This window comes from Hemitrygon akajei, chromosome 7, assembly GCF_048418815.1.
Source record: "Hemitrygon akajei chromosome 7, sHemAka1.3, whole genome shotgun sequence".
NCBI lineage: Eukaryota > Metazoa > Chordata > Chondrichthyes > Myliobatiformes > Dasyatidae > Hemitrygon > Hemitrygon akajei.
The window spans coordinates 71,848,597-71,866,933 of NC_133130.1; the positions used below are offsets into that span (position 1 = coordinate 71,848,597).

At 38.7% G+C, this 18,337-nt stretch overlaps 1 protein-coding gene across 4 annotated transcripts in view; it reads left to right on the forward strand.

Annotated features, from left to right (window-relative positions):
• The window catches only part of ehbp1 (EH domain binding protein 1), a 389,918-nt gene that overhangs the window by 109,916 nt on the left and 261,665 nt on the right, over positions 1-18,337 (forward strand). For 2 of the 4 annotated variants that reach the window (XM_073051179.1, XM_073051180.1), the window contains exons 8-9: positions 2,587-2,691; positions 10,764-10,889. In XM_073051179.1, the coding sequence (XP_072907280.1) occupies positions 2,587-2,691; positions 10,764-10,889 (231 nt within the window). The remainder of the gene's footprint in view (positions 1-2,586; positions 2,692-10,763; positions 10,890-18,337) is intronic. The other 2 variants (XM_073051181.1, XM_073051182.1) reach the window with 1 other exon arrangement.

Genomic DNA, 18,337 nt, shown 5'->3' on the forward strand with positions numbered 1-18,337 from the left:
TTTGCTGATCATTCACTCATTCAAAGAATCAAATGAGTCATATATTCAAAATTAATTTAATTCAAAATGAATTTAATTCATAAATTGGTCTGCTGTTGGAGGCAATAACAATAGTAAATTTCTGACATTTATCCTCTTCACTTAATTTTTTGTGCAGCACAATATTTGCCAAGGTTTCAATAATAATCCTGTGTTTTGTTAGACTCTGAACTTTTGTAACTGAAGCAGCTAACATTATTCGTCATCTCTAAAGAAAACCAGTATCGAGCTATATTAAGTCAAATAAAGCCTGAATTGAATAGTGCAGGATTCTCTTATGGAAATACTCATCCCCATTGTGTGCCTGCCAGTGAATGGATAAAATTCCATTTAAAAGATAAACAAGGAAATTGTTGCAGATGTTATTTGGACAGGTAAATGACATGTTACATTCAGCAGAAAGAATACATAATTTTCATCTTACTCGAGGGATGTGATGGGATTGGGAATACCTCCCAGCTGTTCTAAGAAAAGACATCTGTAAATATAGTGCATATTGATTTGGTGTAGGTATCAGTAAATGTGAAACCTTAATCACTCTAGATCCTTGGTTCGAATCTGAAAGGAAAGTCTCTTGCTCCTAGTTCCTGGGTCATAAAATGACTTGAATTCTTAAAATCAGCAGTATTATGTTATGACCCATAAATCAGAAGCAAATGAATAAAAAAATCATGTAAATGGTGTCTTCTTGGGATGTTTGTATATCTTTCAGCTGCTTGCTATGTTCTAATTTGGCCTTTATCTGAAAGCAGACTATTCTTTCACCATGTTGACCTTGACAAGTTGAGGAAGAGGGAAGATGCAGAGTGTTTGCAGATGCTTTCAAAAGAGTTGAGCGACTGTGTGAAATCAAAATACAGCTGCAAATGTGTTGTGCCCTCAACCTTTCATAATAAAATTTGACTGCTGCAAACAAAAACCACCAGAGTAGAGTCAGATTTTTTTTTGTAATTTATTTCTTTATTGAAGTTCATCAAACAACCATTTCCATAAGATGTATTTCAGACATTGTACATATATATCATATAATCATATATATCACAAAATCTCCACAAAGTATTTATCTGGGGTATACACTTATAGAAAAGAGTGGAAAGAAAAAACAAGTAGGGAGTGATCCTTTTTTTTTTACAACAGATTCATTGATTTGTGAGAATAAAATCAGGCCTATGAGGCATTATGTAGTTAAACCATTTTTCCCAGTATGAATCAAATTGTTCCAGCTTATGATTAACCAGATGCTGTTATCTTCTCCATTTTGTAAATGTCCATTGTAATTTCCATCCATGTATTTAAAGTTGGGCTCTCATGTGATAACCATTTCCTAGTAAGAGTCTTTTTACCAGCCACCAACAGTATATTCATTAAATATTTATCTCTTTTCAACCATTCTTGAGGTATATATCCAAAATATATGGTCTTACTCTCCAAGGGTATTAAATGAGATGTCAAGAAGCAATCTTGTGAATGGAGTGGGAGAAGCATTATACAAGAAAAAATTTGGAACAATCCATCAGAGGAACTGTTGCTGATAATATTTCATAAAGTGGGGTTTATTGATAAAATACAATTGGCTGACATGTACTGCATTTGGTGAGGGTTAGAGATCAGCATATGGAGAATGCTACATTAAAGATTACAGCACAACAGAGGCAGAATTTGAATCCAGAATGCAATGCACAATCACAAATCTGTTGGAAAACATTTCAAGTTTTTAATTGTCTATTGATGACTGTGGAGCTTGAGACTAATGGTAGATGAATTTTGTTTAGTTTTTTGGGAAATGACCGTGGTGTGTGAAGATGAGTTTATTTTGAATGGATAGTATTGAATGTGAGTTTTCTTCTTTCTTGAAGTTTTTTTTTGTTTATTTTAAACAAGCCAATAGAAGGATGCTTCCCAACAAGGCATTTAAGAGAATCCTAGCGAGAAATCTTTCAAAGTAAAGCATCTCTCCTGCTTAAGTCTCTAATTTGTGACTAATAACATCTGAATATTATGCTAATAAACTCAGTTGAAGTCTAAATGCATTCCACCACATCATAAAGCAGTATATTGAGGCATTTTTTTAAATTAGTTTTTTTAATTGTTTCTATTAAAATTGATTGACTTGTTCATTGCAATATCATTAAAGAAGTTGGTGTTTACTATGTTTTTTTGCAGTTTTTGCTACTGAACAACTATTCCTGACTAATGATGTCAAATGTATTAATCTTCTAAAACTATGACAAAAGTTTAATCCTCATTTGTAATGATATTAAACTGATCTTTTCTGCATGTGTTAATGCTAAAATCAAACCCTATGTTTGAAGCATATTACAAAGGAATAAAACCCTAACACTGAACAGAGCATTTGGTTGTTTGCAAGCAAGAGAGGTTTTGGTTCATTTTTGAAGTAACTGTGCACATTATGAGTAACATCAAACTCCTATGAGAATTGCAAATGAGGAATAATATAATTCTGATAAAAATGTTTTTGGGAGCAGTGTACCTCTGCTTGTTGCAGAAATTCCTGACGTTATTATTTCAACTGGCTTGTGTTTACAGAGATAGTAAACCAGTTGAATGCTCTGAGCAGCTTAGATGAAGAACAAGATGACTGCCTAAAACAAGCAAATAAGCCTGCAGCTAAATCAACCAGTTCTTCTGAAGGTCTACAAGCTTTCTTCCTTTCTCTCTTTCTTGCTCTGCTTCTGTGCTGTAGTTGGTGAGCTGTAACGTTCTGTCATTTCACCTGTTTTGCTTTTACCTATATTGTTTTCTTGCATCTGCTGAAATGCTATTCGATAATTGCATGTATGTCCTTTTTAATTTGCTGTCAGTAGGATTTTTCTCCATACCAAAGCTGGTGACTGCTAGTAATGCAGATTGCTGCATGTTGGCTTCTATTCTTCATATGTATAAACTCTTGAATTCAAACTACTATTTTAATGTAATAGAAAAAGAAGTCCATTGAATAACCTGTTTTTCTTCTTCTTTTGTTATAGTGTACCTTATCATGAGTTGGTTAGCCAATTATAGGAATAATTGCAGGAAAACATCACTTTGACCTTCAGGGGTGGAAATGTGATCACCCTTTCTGTTACTGGAATATATTTTTGTATGCCGTGTTTTAAGTTTTGCATTGTTTCAGTAAAGTGCATATTCAGTACCAGCCATTTGAATGCAGTTTCACTGAGTATGCGTCATGATGAGAACTAAGAAAGGTTTCTGAAGCTACATTGTTCTCTGTTAGAGGTTTAGGTTCTATCCCTACCCCCCACACCAACTCATTTATGCACATAAATGCTTGCCCGACTTCTGATGTCCACTTTCCATTCTCTTGGAATTCCATAAATGGGTGATTGTTAATAAGATTCAGCACCCAAGGGTGGTATGTATTCTTTATTGCCTTACCTGCTGAATGGACATAGAGACAAGTAATTGAAAGATTCAGATTGAATGGTTGTTATTTGCTAGGACTATTGAAACTATTGTTGACTCCCTATTTAATGGGACTCCATGCCTTTTAAGCAAAATCATCATTGGAGATTATCGAGTAATAGAAATATGCCCAGCTTCCTATCAAGTATGTTCTGATTATCAACCATCTATTTACACATCCTGCACTGAGATCCTTCCCAGTCCCAGATGAAGAGTCAAACTGAATGCATCCAGATTGGATAATCCTGTTTGTAGATTTGTAAGTGAGCAATAATTTTAACTAAATGCACTTTGATGCAGTTGCTGTCTGTTAACTGCTATCAAGCTATCAATTCTATGTTCAGTTACAATATGAAGTAAGGAAAGGGCATTAATAGTATTTGAGATCAATACTTTGGATGGAAAGATTGTAAATCCTTCAAACCATGATGCAGAGCTTCATGTGTTAGGCTCTGAAAAGGTTGTTAAGGGCTTGGTAAAAGGTTTTGAAGATTGTATGATGATGAGATTCTTCTGTTAAAATGAGAGACATAGGAGGAGCCAGTATGCTTTTAAATTGGATCTGATAGCATCCCCATATCTTGTGAAGAAGGTATGAAGGATTTTGACAATCCAAACATGAGATTTTTTTCTTAACTACTGGGTGTCAATTTAAATTCTCTGCCTTTTTAAAATGCAAGACTTTTTGTAGAATGTCATTTCCCTGACTGGAAGCTATACTGAAAACAGAAATTGCAAGATTCTGCAAATGACGTAATATTTGAAGAAGAAAATCCCAAAGGATAAAAGGAGAAAATGGACAATAAACTCAACAAATAGCTTTTATACTTGACTGGCACAGATACAATTTAGAAATAAAAATTCCAGCATTTGATGAAATAATACACATTGTATCTTATTTAATATTGCTAGTAAGTGTGATACCAAATAGTTAACTCAGTTCCAACAATCTGAGTCTTCAAAATGTATTTGGAACAAAGGCCACAACACATTAAAATATAGTATACATTTCAGCACAGTACAGACCATTCAACTCATGATGTCGTGCTGACCTTTTAACTTATTCTAAAATCAATGTAATGATTCCCTCCAACGTAACACTCCATGTGCCAATATAAGAGTTTCTTAAATGCCCTTAATGTATTTTCCTCTACCACCAGCCCTGACGGGGCATTCAATACACCCAGCATTCTTTATGTAAATAACTCGCCTCTAACTTCACCACTGTACTTTCCTCCAATCACTTTAAAATCATGCCTCTTTGTATATTTGATATTTGCACCCAGGGAAAATGTTTCTGACTATCCACTCTATCTTTGCCTCTTATCATCTTATACACCTCTGTCATGTCACCACTCATCCTCCTTTGCTCCGAAGAGAAAATTCTTAGCTCACTCAACCTATTTTCATAAGACTCTAGTTCAGGCAGCATCATGTAAATCTCCTCTGCACTTTCTGTAAAGTTTCCATATCCTTCTTGTAATGAGGTGACCAGAATTGAACACAGTATTTCCAGTGTGCTCTAACCAGGGTTTTATAGAGCTGGAACATTACCTCACAACTCTTGAACTCAGTCCCCTAACTAATAAAGGACAACATATCATATGTCTTAACAACCCTCTCAACTTGTGAGGTAATTTTGAGTGATCTATGGATGTGGACCCCAAGATCCCTCTGTTCCAAAACACTGCTAAGAATTCTGTCATTAACTTTGTACTCTGCAAAGACCTTCCAAATGTATCATTTCACACTTTCCCACATTGTACACCATCTGCCACTTCTCAGCCCAGCGCTGCATCCTGTTAATGTCCCATTGCATCTTACAACGACCCTCCACGCTCGTAAGACATGACCTGTCCCTCAAAGCCATGCTGACTATCCCTAATCAGACTATGCTTCTCAAAATACTTGTAAATTTTATCTCTAAGAATCCTCTCCAATAATTTTCCCACCACTGAAGTAAGACTCACTAGTCTGTTATTCCTAATATTACCCCTACTCCCATTACAGAGAATCAGGTTTAATATCACTGGCATAAGTAATAAATTTGTTGTTCTGTGGCAGCAGTATATTGCAATATGTAATAATTAAAAACACTATAAATTACAATCAATAGTGCAAAGGAGAGCAAAAAAAAAGTGAGTTAGTGTTCATGGATTTAAAGTCCATTCAGAAATCTGATGGTGGAGGGGAAGAAGCTGTTTCTGAAAAATTGAGTATATGTCTACAGGCTCCTGTACAACCACCTTGATGAGAAGAGGGCATGTCCATGGTAATAGAAGTCCTTAACGATGAATGCCACCTTCTGAAGGTGTTCTCATTGCTGGGGAGGCTAGTGCCCATGATGGGCCTGGCTGAATTTACAACTTTCTGCAGCTTTTCTTGATTCTTTGCAGTGGTCTATCCATAGAATGCAACCAGTTAGAATACTCCCCGCGGTACATCTGTAGAAATTTGTGAGATTCTTTTATGACTTACCAAGTCTCTTTAAAGTCCTAATTAAATATAGCCGCTGTTGTGCCTTCTCTGTAATTGCATCAATGTGTTGGGCCCCGAATAGGTCTTCAAAAATGTTGAAACCCAGGATCTTGAAACTGTTCACCCTTTCCACATCTGACCCCTTAATGAGGACTGGTGTGTGCTTCCTGTAGTCCCTTTCCTGAAGTCCACAATCAATTTCTTGTTCTTACTGAGGTTGTGCAAGGTGGTTGTTGCAACATCACACAACCAGCTGATCAATCCCTTTCCTGTAAAACTCCTTGTCGCCATCTGAGATTCTGTCAACAGTAGTTCTGTTGTTGACAAATTTACAAATGGTGTTTGAGCTGTGCCTAACTACACAGTTGTGGGTATAGAGTAGAGTATTGAGCAAAGCACACTTCCTTGAATTGCACCAGTGTTGATCCTCAGATTGTAGGAGATGTTATTTCTGATCTCCTCTGACTGTTGTCTCCCAGTAAGGAAGTCAAGGATCCAGTTGCAGAGGGAGGTACAGAGGCCAGGTAGTGAAGCTTGTTGATTAGTACTGAGGGTAATATTGTGTTGAACGCTGAGCTGTAATCAATAAACTGTAGCCTGATGTAGGTGATCCAAGGCTAAGTGGAGAGCCAGTGAGATTGCATTCACTATAGACCTGTTGTAGCGATTGGGTCCAGGTGCTTGCTTAGGCAGGAGTTCATTCTGGCCATGAACAAAGGAATAACACTTGCCACCTCCAATCGTCTGGTACTGCTCCTTGTGGTCAGTGAAGACATAAGGATCATCGCCAAAGACACAGTTATCTCTTCTGTTGCTTGGAGTATATCCTGTTGGGCATTGGGAACTTCTAGCACATAGTTTTTCTTAACATCAAATAGTTCAAGCATATCAGTCTTTTTTCAGCTGTTCTCATAAACGTCAAGATCCCACTTAGTATTGAATATTGAGGCAAATTATTCATTAAGGAGCTCCCATACCTCTTCTGACTCCAGGCACATGCTTCCTCTACTGTTCCTGATCAGTCCTGCCCTCACTCCTTCTGTTTTACACGCAAGTTTTCCTTAATCCTATTCACCAAGTCCTTCTCATTCCCCCTTTAGCTTACCCCAGTCCATTCTTCAGCTCCTTCCTGGCTACCTTGTAACTCTCTAGATCCCTGTCTGATCCTTGCTTCCTAAACCTTAAGTAAGTATCTTTCTGCTTCTTGAATAGATATTTCACATTTCCTGTCAACCAAGGTTTCATCATTCTACAATCCTTTCCCTGCCTCAATGGATCAAACCTATCCAGAATCCCATGCAAGTACTTCCTCAAAATAACCTGTATATTTCAGTTGAACATTCCCCTGAGAAAATCTGTTCTCTCTTTACACTCCCAAGTTCCTGCCTAATAGCATCATAATTTGATCTCCCCAATTAAGTACTTTCTTACACCATCTGCTCTTTGTGTCCAAGACTGTGGTGAAGGTCAGGGAGTTGTGGTCACTGTCTCCAAAATGTTCTGCCAGTGAGAGATTTAACACCTGCCTTGGTTCATTGCCTAGTACCAAATCCAATATGACCTCGCCTCTGGTAGGCCTGTCTACATACTGAGTCTGGAATATTTCCTGGACACACCTAATATTTTGCGCAGCATCCAAACCTTTTGTGGTAAAGAGGTGCCAATCAATATTGTTGAAGTCCCATGAGCCAACAAACCTCTTATTTTTTCACTTTTCCACTTCTGCCTCCTGATCTGCTCCTGGAGTTAGAATATTCCCAATAGAATGATTACTCCCTTCCTATTTCTGAAAATAAATTATCTGGAAAGGTTCAGGAACTTGGATAACCTGGCACACTTCTGGTAAAACTCAGATAATCTGGCATACTTTGGGCCTGGGTTGTGCTGGACTGGCAGGTTTTGTGGACAATTTATATGTCATTGTTATTATTATGCCAACCTTTTTTATAGATTTTACACAATAAAATAATAAATATTTCAGTGAACCAAATAACATCAAAGGAAATGCAGGAACTGGAGTCTTGTAGAGTGAAGGAGAATAAGCAGCATGGCAAGCATCACCTGGATTTCATAATACTCAGACAGTGGATTATTACAGATTTATTCAACTCATGGAATAATTATGGATGTTACTCCTTGCCTCAATCCAATATCTCACACTGATCTCTTTCTTCATCAAAATTCAGGATGATGCGATTCTTTTGACCCATCCATACCAATCCTATTTGCCCTCACCATATTCCTACCTCTCTTCCTTGCCTAAGTGTATTTCTAAATTCCTCTTCAATGTCTGACTCCAACACCTCCTTTGACATTGAATTCCAGATATCAATAACTTCCTGTACAAAATTCTTTCTTATCAAATTCCCTTTAAAACTTCTTCCTCTTGCCTTAAACTATATCCTCCTTCTGATGTCACTACCATGGGGAAAATATATACTATGTCTTTTATACCTACATCAGGTGAACCCTCAGTCCCCTTCATTTCAGGGAAGTGAAATGTACCAACCCAACCAAATCTTTCTTTACAACTAAACTCTTCCAATCCAGGCCATATCCTACTACACTCCTCTGCACTCTGTCATACGCAGTCACCTCCTTCCCAAAGTGGGACAACCAGAACTTAATACAATACTCCAAATGTGGTCTAATGTAACATCTTATCTTTTATATTCCGGGCCCTGACCTATGAAGGCAAGCACACTATATGCCTTCTCACCACAATGTCTAATTATGTCATCACCTTCATCAAACAATGGACTTATTTCCCAAGATCCCTCTGCTGATCAACATTTCTTAATGCCCCACCGGATAATGTGTATGTCCTACCCAATTTTAGTTCCCAAAATACATCACCTTACACATATTGGGATTAAATTTCTTCACCCAATGCAGTGTTCAACTTTCCATCTGATCTATAGTCTGGGACAATTTACCTTGTTATCCAAAACACTTGTGAACCTACAAATGGTGGATTCTACATTCGCATCCATTTTGTTAAAAAAAAAGTATCACGATCGGCAAAGGTCCCAACGCTGATCTCTGTGGTAGACTATTGGACACAGTCTTCCAGTCAGAAAATGCTACTTCCACCAATAACCTCTGACTTCCATTACCAAGCCTTTTTTTGATTCCAATTAGCCAGCTTGCCTTGAATTCCATTTGTTATAAATTTCTTCGCCAGCTATCTGCTCATGACTTTGTCAAATGCTTTCACATGTCTACCACCCTGTCTTCATCGATTTTCTTTGTTATCCTTAAAATTAAAACTTGATCAATAATTCAGACAGGATTTCATGCTTTTATTACACTCTAGCACATTAGCTTTTTGCTACGTAACCATCTGTGATTGTTGTATTCCATAAACAGCTGGAATTAGGAGAACAGCATTATTTAGTATACAAGTTATAAAAATTATCACTATGAACTCTAAAAGCATCTTTTGATTTGTTGGATTCCTTAGAGTAGTGGGAAACCATCGTGCTTTTGACTGGTACCAAATAACTATAAATGCTCAATTTTAATGTTGAGTTCCCTTATCATTGCAATAGTCTCTTCTGAAGATGATATGTTGAGACAATTAGTAATTAGACTAGCCCTCTATATGACCCAAAATTTTTATAAGCCTGCTTAGTCCTCTGGTACAATGGTGAAAGTATGGATGTTTGACTACTTTGTGGGTAGTGACATTTGTTGAAAATGAGAGATGAAATTCTCCTTTCATTCAAATTGCATGTTCCTTGATAGCATGGCACAATCGTCCAAAAACTGTGTATTTGTGATATTTAACCTGGATTTTGGCTAAAATACAAATTGTGTAAATTGTTTGGAGTTGCTCTTGCCTCTTAATGCAATTCAAACAAAAATTGAAAATGCCTCATTGAATTGATACCACCATGTTATTTGCTTGTGAATTATTGATTATGATGAATGAAAAAAGTAAAGTTTTCTTTGATAGGAATGGTCCATTGTGTATTTTCAGCCTCAGATGATTATTAACCTTCATTGGACAGTATACTATTTTTGCTTTTTGTGATATCTATAAATGATATCACAATGTGATATTTTACCATGTTGGTAAAATTAAAAACTGTATTACTGCTTAGAATTGATGAAGACAATGTGTACCAATTCAAAATTCTTACAAGGGATTGCTGCCATTGATTCTCAAATAACTAAGTAAATTTACTATAATATAGTATTTGATCAATGTCAAAAAATATCAAAGGTAAATAAGATCAATGTGAGTTAATGGGAATGATAACTTATAGATTCAGCCTTCCAGAGCTGATGGTGACACAGCTGTAACCTGGCTTTATGGAGTCCAGCAAACAAGTAGACATGCTATGAGTTCATTTCAGATATTGGTGAGATGTAATTTGATGTTGAAATACCTACCCTGGGCCTATATTGGATAAATGTGTGCTTCAAAGGTTAGAATTCAGGTACGGTCTAAATGAAAGAGATTAAAAGTTACAGCATTGTAATGTGAAATTTAATTTAGGGGCTTAAGTGAGAGAGACAATTTTTGCTGTGCTGTGAGTAGAGGGTAATGATGAAACTTCCTTTTGGTCTAAAATCATTGTTTAGTACAAGAGTTCCAGTCACTTTGTTCAATTTCAAAATTTTGAATGAGTACAGCGGATTCTAATTTGAATTTGTTGAAGAATTATTTTTGTTTAAATCAAACACTTAATGTTTTAACATTGATTTCTTGACTTTCTGATCAGTTTTATAATTTATTGATTTATATTTATTATTCACTGTCACAGATACAAAACTATGGAAAAAGATAAATAAATATTTATCACTCACTTTTGCAGAACTTATCAATAAACTCAACTTTTCAGAAGAAGACCCAGTTGTCACAGGACTTAATCCATTCGAAGATGTTGATGCCCAGGGATCAAACCCATTTGGAGACCCAGATGATGAACCTGATATGGAAGGTAGTGTATTATTTTGTCATGAAATGCTGGATGTGCATTAGCAATCCCATGCAAACCCACAGCTGCACTTTCCTGCTGATGCATCATGGGATGGGCCATGTGGGAAGCCTCTACTCTGTGGTCCTAGAATTAATTTGTTGGAGAATGAGTGCCTGCCCTTTAGCCTGTCCTTACGCCCTTTGATACTGCTGCTGTTGAAGGCCTGTTTTGAAAATTTTAATATTTTAAGATAATTAAAAATTAAAGTATAAGAATTGTTTAGAATTTAAGAGTTAGCATGATATGTTGCAACTTCATAAAAATTGGAGCAAAATTCAACAGGTCGAGTCTGTGGAGTTCAGCAAGTCTGTGGAAGTGAAGAAGGTTGAGATCCTTCAACAGGGCTTGGGGATGAAAGGGAACATGAAAAATATCCAATATATAGAAGTGTGGAGAAAGGCTGAAACATGAAAAAGCTTGTTAGGTAGAACTAGGTAAGGAATGATGGGTGCATGGAGCCAGTTGAAGGAGGGGTGGCAGGATTGAAATGGTGAACAATTGGGTGGTGGGAATTGGAAAAGAAAGTAGTGTTATCAGAAGTTGAAAAGTTTAAAATCTGATATTATAAAGTTTAAAAAATGCCATTGAGTATAGGCTACTCAAATGCCATATGAGTTGTTGTTCTTCTAGTTTGTGTTTGGCCTCTTTCTTGATGTGGAGGTGGCCAAGGACAGAATGTTGGTGTGGGAATGGGAGGAGGAGTTGAAATTACATTTTCCCTTGTGATGGGGAGTCTAAAGCTAGAGGGCACAGATAGAAGAGAGGATGAATTTCAAAGAGACATGGAAGGTAACTTCTCAACATGGCGGGGGAGTGAGCTGCTAGAGGAAGTGATCATAGCAGTTGTAATTGCAATATTTAAGAGACGTTTGAATAAGTACATAGAGTGGAGGGGCTTGGAGGTTTATGGAGTGAGTGTGGTGAACAGGTACCAGCAGGAAGGATGCTGAGGCTGGCATGAACCAGTAGAGCTAAAGGACCTGCTTCTGTGTTTTATTACTCTGATTCTGACATGCAGCCAGAAGCTCAAGCTAGCTGTTGCCAGTGTAGAGTGTACCTACTCTCCAAACGATTCCTTTTGCTTGGTCTCACTGATGTTGAGGAGACCTCATTGTAAACACTAAATGCAATAGACCTGATTGGAGTAAGTCACAGGAATTGCTGTCTCGCTTGGAAGGGATGGTGGTGAGGAGGATGTGAAAACACAGGTGTTGTGTTGAAAACACAAGTGATGGTGGTAGATAGGTGGAAAGCACAGGTTATCACAGTGTTATCTCTGAGGGGAATGCATGACTGTTGATTAGATCCTGTTGAAGCTTACAGAAATGGTGAAGGATGATATACTAGATGTGGAGGCTAGTGAAGTGAAAAGTAAGGACCTAGGGAAGTCTATCTCTGTTCTGTTGGAGGAGAGGGAACATGAGAGTAAACATCTAAGAAATGGAGGAAGTGTGTGTTTACAGAAGGAGGAGGACATTCAGAAGTCTGAGAGCAGAAAATCTTATCTTGAGATGGCAGACTTGAGAAAATGGATGGCATCCTTACCAGAGCGGGGTGGAAGCAGAGGTACTCAACGTAACTGTGGGAATCAGTGGGTTTATAGTACATATCAGCAGATGGTTTGTCTTCTAATAGGAACAGTGTCAGAGAAATTCCATGTGAAGTCGAGGACATGTTAGAAACTGGTAGAGAAGGTGAAAACTTGACATTTTCCTCATTAGTGCAGGAAGCAGGACCAAAGCAGTTGTCAATATAAAAGAAAGAGTTGGGGAGGGGTGCCAGGGTAAGTTTTGATTAAGGACTATTCCTCGTCCCCAACAAGGACAGGCATAGCTTGAGCCCAAACAAGTAACCATGACTATACCTTTGATCTGTAGAAAGTGAGAGGAATCTAAAGAAAAGTTGCTGAGGGCGAGAATGAGTTCTACCAGGCAGATGAGAGTTAGTGCAAAGGTTTGGTTTAGCTTCTTTTCTCCAGAAAGAAGCAGATTGCCCAAGGAAATTCCTGATGGTGTTAGAAGTATATAGAGAGAAGATGTATAAAAAGATAAGGTGTTTGGAACCAAGGAACTGGGAGCTATCAATATTATGGAGGGCACGGAAGTAGACAGAAAGAGATTGGACAACAGCAGACAGTACAAAAAGTATTGTTTGTAATTCTGGTCACGCTATAGAAAAGATGTGATTGTGCTGAGTTCACTAGGATATTGTTTAGAGGACATTAATTATGGTGAGATATTAGATAGGCTGGAGAAAAGAAAGTCAAGGGGTGAGCTGGTCGAAGTATATGAAATAATAAGGGGCTTGGAAAGGATGATCTTTTTTCCATGGTAGGGGTAACAAGAACAGAAAGACACAGTTTAAGGAGAGAGATCAGAATTTTACACAGGCTTTGGGGGTTTTTTAATACAGAGAATGGTTAGGAATCAGATACAGCTATGATGTTTAAGAGGATTTAGACAGACATGAAAACAGGCAAAATGGAGACAAGTAAAATTAATGTGGATTGACAAAAAGGTTAGCCCCATTGGTGAGTCTGTTTCAATGTTGTGCAGATCTATGACTCAGGTGAAATAAGATTTAGGTAAACTATTTTTGTAAAGTTCCTTGACTGCCAACTATCCGTGGCAAAAAGCCAAGGAGCCAGATCTATTTTAGAGCTGCTTGCCTTGCACCCTTATCTCCTGGTGGAGTCGTCGGGGCACCATCATGTCAAGCTTTGCATCAGTCTGTTCCATCTGTCATGGTTATGTGCCAGAGCCTGGGTCACCACAAATGTTTTCCCTGTCCATTCTTTAATGTTGTCCGTCCATCTTTTCTCTGTCTACCTCTCCTTCTTTTCCCCTCCACAGTTCCTTGTAGAATGGTCTTTACAAGGCCACTGGATCTTGTTACATGACCGTACCATCTCAGCTTTCTTTTCCTCACCGTTGTGAGAAGGTCTTCATGGGGGCCAATGTGGTGCTGGATGGTCTTGTGGACTTGCTCGTTTGTGATGTGGTCCAAGTATGAGATGCCCAAGATGTTGCGATAGCATCTCATTTCCAATGCCTGTATCTTCCTCTGTAGCTCTGCTGTGAGGGTCCATGTCTCGCATGCGTACAGGAAGATGGAGAATACCAATGCATGCAGGAGTCTGATCTTGTACTTCATAGTGATGTTGCTGCCCCTCTATATTGTCTTGAGTTTGGATAGTGCAGTCATTGTCTGTGCGGTTCTCACCAGGACTTCTAGTCTTGATCCATCATCACTGATGATTGCCCCCAGGTATTTGAACTGCTGCATTGTCTCAAGTTGCTGACCATGGACTGAGATGTCTGTTGTGATGGCACCGTTGGCATTTGCCATGAGCTTGGTTTTCTTGGCACTTATTTCCATTCCAAACTTTGTGGAGGCCCTGTCAAGATGGCTGACCAGGTTGGCCAGTTTGTCCTCTTTTCCTGCAAGTCCATCAATGTCGTCAGTAAGTCTTAGGTTTGTGATGTTCCTCCCTCCGATGCTGACTGTGCCCACATGATCTTCAAGGGCATCACTCATGATCCGTTCCAGGAAGACGTTGAAGAGAGTGGGGGAGAGGAGGCAGCCCTAACAGACTCCTGCAGAGCTATGAAACCACTCCATGATGGTGCCTTGAGGGAGTACTGCACAGGTTGCCTTGGTGTAAAGTCGATGAATTGTATGAATCAGCTTCTGCCCCATGTTGAATTTCTTCATGGTGGCCCATAAGGCATCATGCCAGATTCTGTGAAACGCCTTCTTGAAGTCTGTGAAGGCGTGGTAGAACTCTCTCTGGTGCTGAAGAAGGGTGCAGGTTGAAAATCTGCTCAGTGGTGCTTCTGCTCTTACGGAAGCCTGCTTGTTCCTTGGCAATGATGTCTTCTGCCCGAGGTCTCAGTCTGTTCAAGATAATTCTGAGCATTACCTTGCTTACATGGCTGATCAAACTGATGGTACGGTAATTCTGGCAAAGGTGGAGATCGTCTTTCTTGGTAAGCACAATAATCAATGACTAAGTCCAAGGTGTCGGCCATTCACATGTCTGCCAGATCTTATTGCAGATGGTGGTAAGATGTTTGGCTCTACAGCTGCTATTTGGGCTCAAATGGTGAGGTAAGCAAGAGGTCAGTTGTGTGGATATTCAACCTCCAGGTCTCTGTCTTGAGTTGCAGCGTGCGTATGTGGAAAACAAAGATGCTGAACAGTGGTGACCATAAGGAAGCTACCACCCATGACAATTCAAAATCCAGACCAATATGTTTAATAGGGCAAATGTTTTGCAGAAGTACACATTTTGCAGTTGAGGGGCTTTTTTTGATTTTTTTTTAATCTTGTAAAACTATTTTATTAATTTTTCATAAATGAATGAGAATTTCAGTCAATGTGTGGTAAAATGGTGATAGATCCAAAGGTTATAGATGCCACCATTTGTTATGGCTCTGCATCATTTTTGCTTGATTATGTTAATATGAAGAGCTTTCGGATGGGTCTTATGCTGAGGTGATGTATAAATCCATGTCATTGTACCGCATACTGAAATTACACTTCTGTATTTGTCTTTCTTTAAATATAATTCATAATTTTGTTTGAAGTATTCCTCATAAATTGTGTTGGTTTTTGTGACACTGTAAAATTTGGGTTATTTTATTTTTATTTAAATGAGAACCATTTTATTCCTTTAGGCAACAGGATCCTTGAAATTTATTTGTTATTGAATGGCAATTGAGTACATTATCATTTAATGTGGATAGCATAGGTTTGAAACTAGACTCCACTGGAGAATGAAGCGAAAATATTAAAATACTGCCTTTGCTGGAATCAAAACAATTCTTATGAAGAGTCTTCAACCTGAGAGGCTAATTCTAATTTCCTTTCCACTGGTGCCGCTTGACCTGCTGAAGGCTTTCAGTATTTTCTGTTTTAATTTATGAAAGATGAAGTCCAAACCTTAGCAATGTTTTCATTGACACTGGTGGAGGAGGAGGTGTTGGGGAAGCACAGTTAGTGTTACAATGGAATTGATCTTGAACTTGTAGAGGGAAATAGTTTGACTCTGCCTGTAATCTATACTACACTGAGTAACATGTTAAACTGTACAGAAAAATCCATGTGTAATATCAGTGAAAGTATTATAAAGCAAACTATGGAAGATTGCTTTCAAAAAATCTCATTACTTTGAGTCTCACTGTAACTAGAGATTGAGTATAAAACCTTGATAATTAGGCCTTGACAATTCTTTTGAACTTGTTTGTTTGAAAGCAAGGGGCTGCCTCTGATTGAAAGTGTATAGAGATAATCTTACTTGGTCAGTTACAGTGGCAGAGAACAGTTAAGCTGAATTTGGAGCAATATTTGGGTAGTCTTTAATTTAGTGGACAGTTATATTCAAAGAGAAATGTAGGTTTATGAGCAAAAATGTGACTGTCAAGGACTAGGGTATTGTGAACCAGGAATAAAAAGTTTGCGTGCACATTACCCCTGTTTAACAGGATATTCTTGATACAGATGATGTTACAGAAAAAGAATGCAGCTGGAACCAAGGAAAAGCAGATCATGGAATTGATCTTTGAAATAGAAGACCATCCAAAAGGTGGAAAAACACAATAGAAATATGATGCTGATTAGAAATTCTGTAATGGGTGATACACAGTCTCTGCCACTGCAACAATGATTGTGTTATCTCCCTGGTGTTTGAAAATACTGGAGATTTCATAAGGGGTCGGATGGCAGCGGTGAAGAGAAAAACAAAGCTGATGTCTGGTTAAGGCCACTGACATGTGGCAACAGAAAAGCCAGAGCTAGAAATTGAACATGGCAGGGTTTCATTTATTTGGAAAGATGGGGTAAAGAGGCAATGGCTTTATATACATACAGTATTAGTACGTTTATAGGTCAGCAGTTATCCCTCCTGATCAAGGTTGACCTCTGATATATTTTGGCTGAGGAGTCTAATTCTTGGGCTGCAGACAGATTAGTAGGCATTTTGGGTTGTTTTAGAAGGCACAGTAATCTGTGAGACTGCTGTGTTTTATTTCTTTTCTAGTTTTATCTGCAATTAGGATGCTGTGGGATGTTGAATTTATGTGCAGTTGTGGCAGGAGTGAAAATGTGGAGTGTGGAAGAAGTAAAGTGACTAAATATTTGAAGCTGTTTTCAAGCAATGTTTGTTCATAAAGCATGCAGTTTGAATCTAAAGCTAGGATATTAAGCAAGTGCTTCTTTATTGTTCAGGATGCAGAGAACTATCTCAACTTATAGCTTCTTGAACCTCAACACATTTCTAGCCCCTAAAAAACACAGGAAGCTGACAGTTTAGCAGCTATTTAAGTACTGGATCTCTGATGATAGATCATTGTTTTTTGTATGTTGTTACAAGAAATTCTGGAGGGCAGGCAGGGCAGGGCAGCAACAGAATGTATAGAATATCCTTGTTGCTTGCATAAAAAAATGAGCTTTGACCAGCAGCCAATCCAGGCATCAGAGGTTTTGAGAGGAGGGGACTTCAATTAGGTCCACTGCCCGAGTACTAAAGGCAGCAGCAAAAATATCTTTGACCTGCAACCAATTGGCATTTGCAATTGATTAGCAAGAGCAAATTAAAGAAAGGCTGGGGGAAGCACAGCGGCTGTTGTCTGTGTGGACATAGAATGGTGATCTTGAGGCTTCCATGAAGAGAGGCTTCGTCAGAGAAAACAAAAGAAAAGAAAAGCTCAAGTTTTTCTCCTTCCCTTTATGCCTGCTCAGCTAGGATAGTGGAGATGCTAGGCAGGATAGTGGTACGCTCCTGTTGCAGGATTTGGGAAGGCAGGGAGACCACCAGTTGCCCTGATGACTACAGCTGCGAGAAGTGCATCCAGCTGCAGCTTCTAACAATTTGTGTTGCGAAGTTGGAGCTGGAACTGGATGAATATCGGATCATTCGGGAGACTGAACGGATGATAGATAGGACATATAGAGCGGTGGTTACACCCAAGGTGCAGGACAGGCGATTGGGTGACATTTGGGAAGAGGAAAGGGGTGAAGGAGCCAATGCAGAGTATCCCCATGGCCATCCTCTTCAAGAACAGGTATATCACTTTAGAAACTGTCAGTGGGGGAAGAGGGGAGGTGACCTAACAGAGCAAAGTCAAAGTGGTGGGGCCTCTTACACTGAGTCTGCCTTTGTGACTCAGAAGGTAAGGGGGAAGAAAAGGCACGCTGTGGTGGTAGCTTGGATCAAGAGTTCAGCATTCTTAAGTGGGAGGATGAACAGCCAAAAGTCGTGCCAATGTGTAGGGTGGGTAGGACGAATGACAAGGTTCTGCATAGGGAATTCAGGGAGGTCGGGGCTAGCTTAAAGACAGGACCTCTAGGGTTGTGATCTCAGTATTGCTACCTGTGCCACATGCTAGTGAGGCCAGAACTAGGAAGAT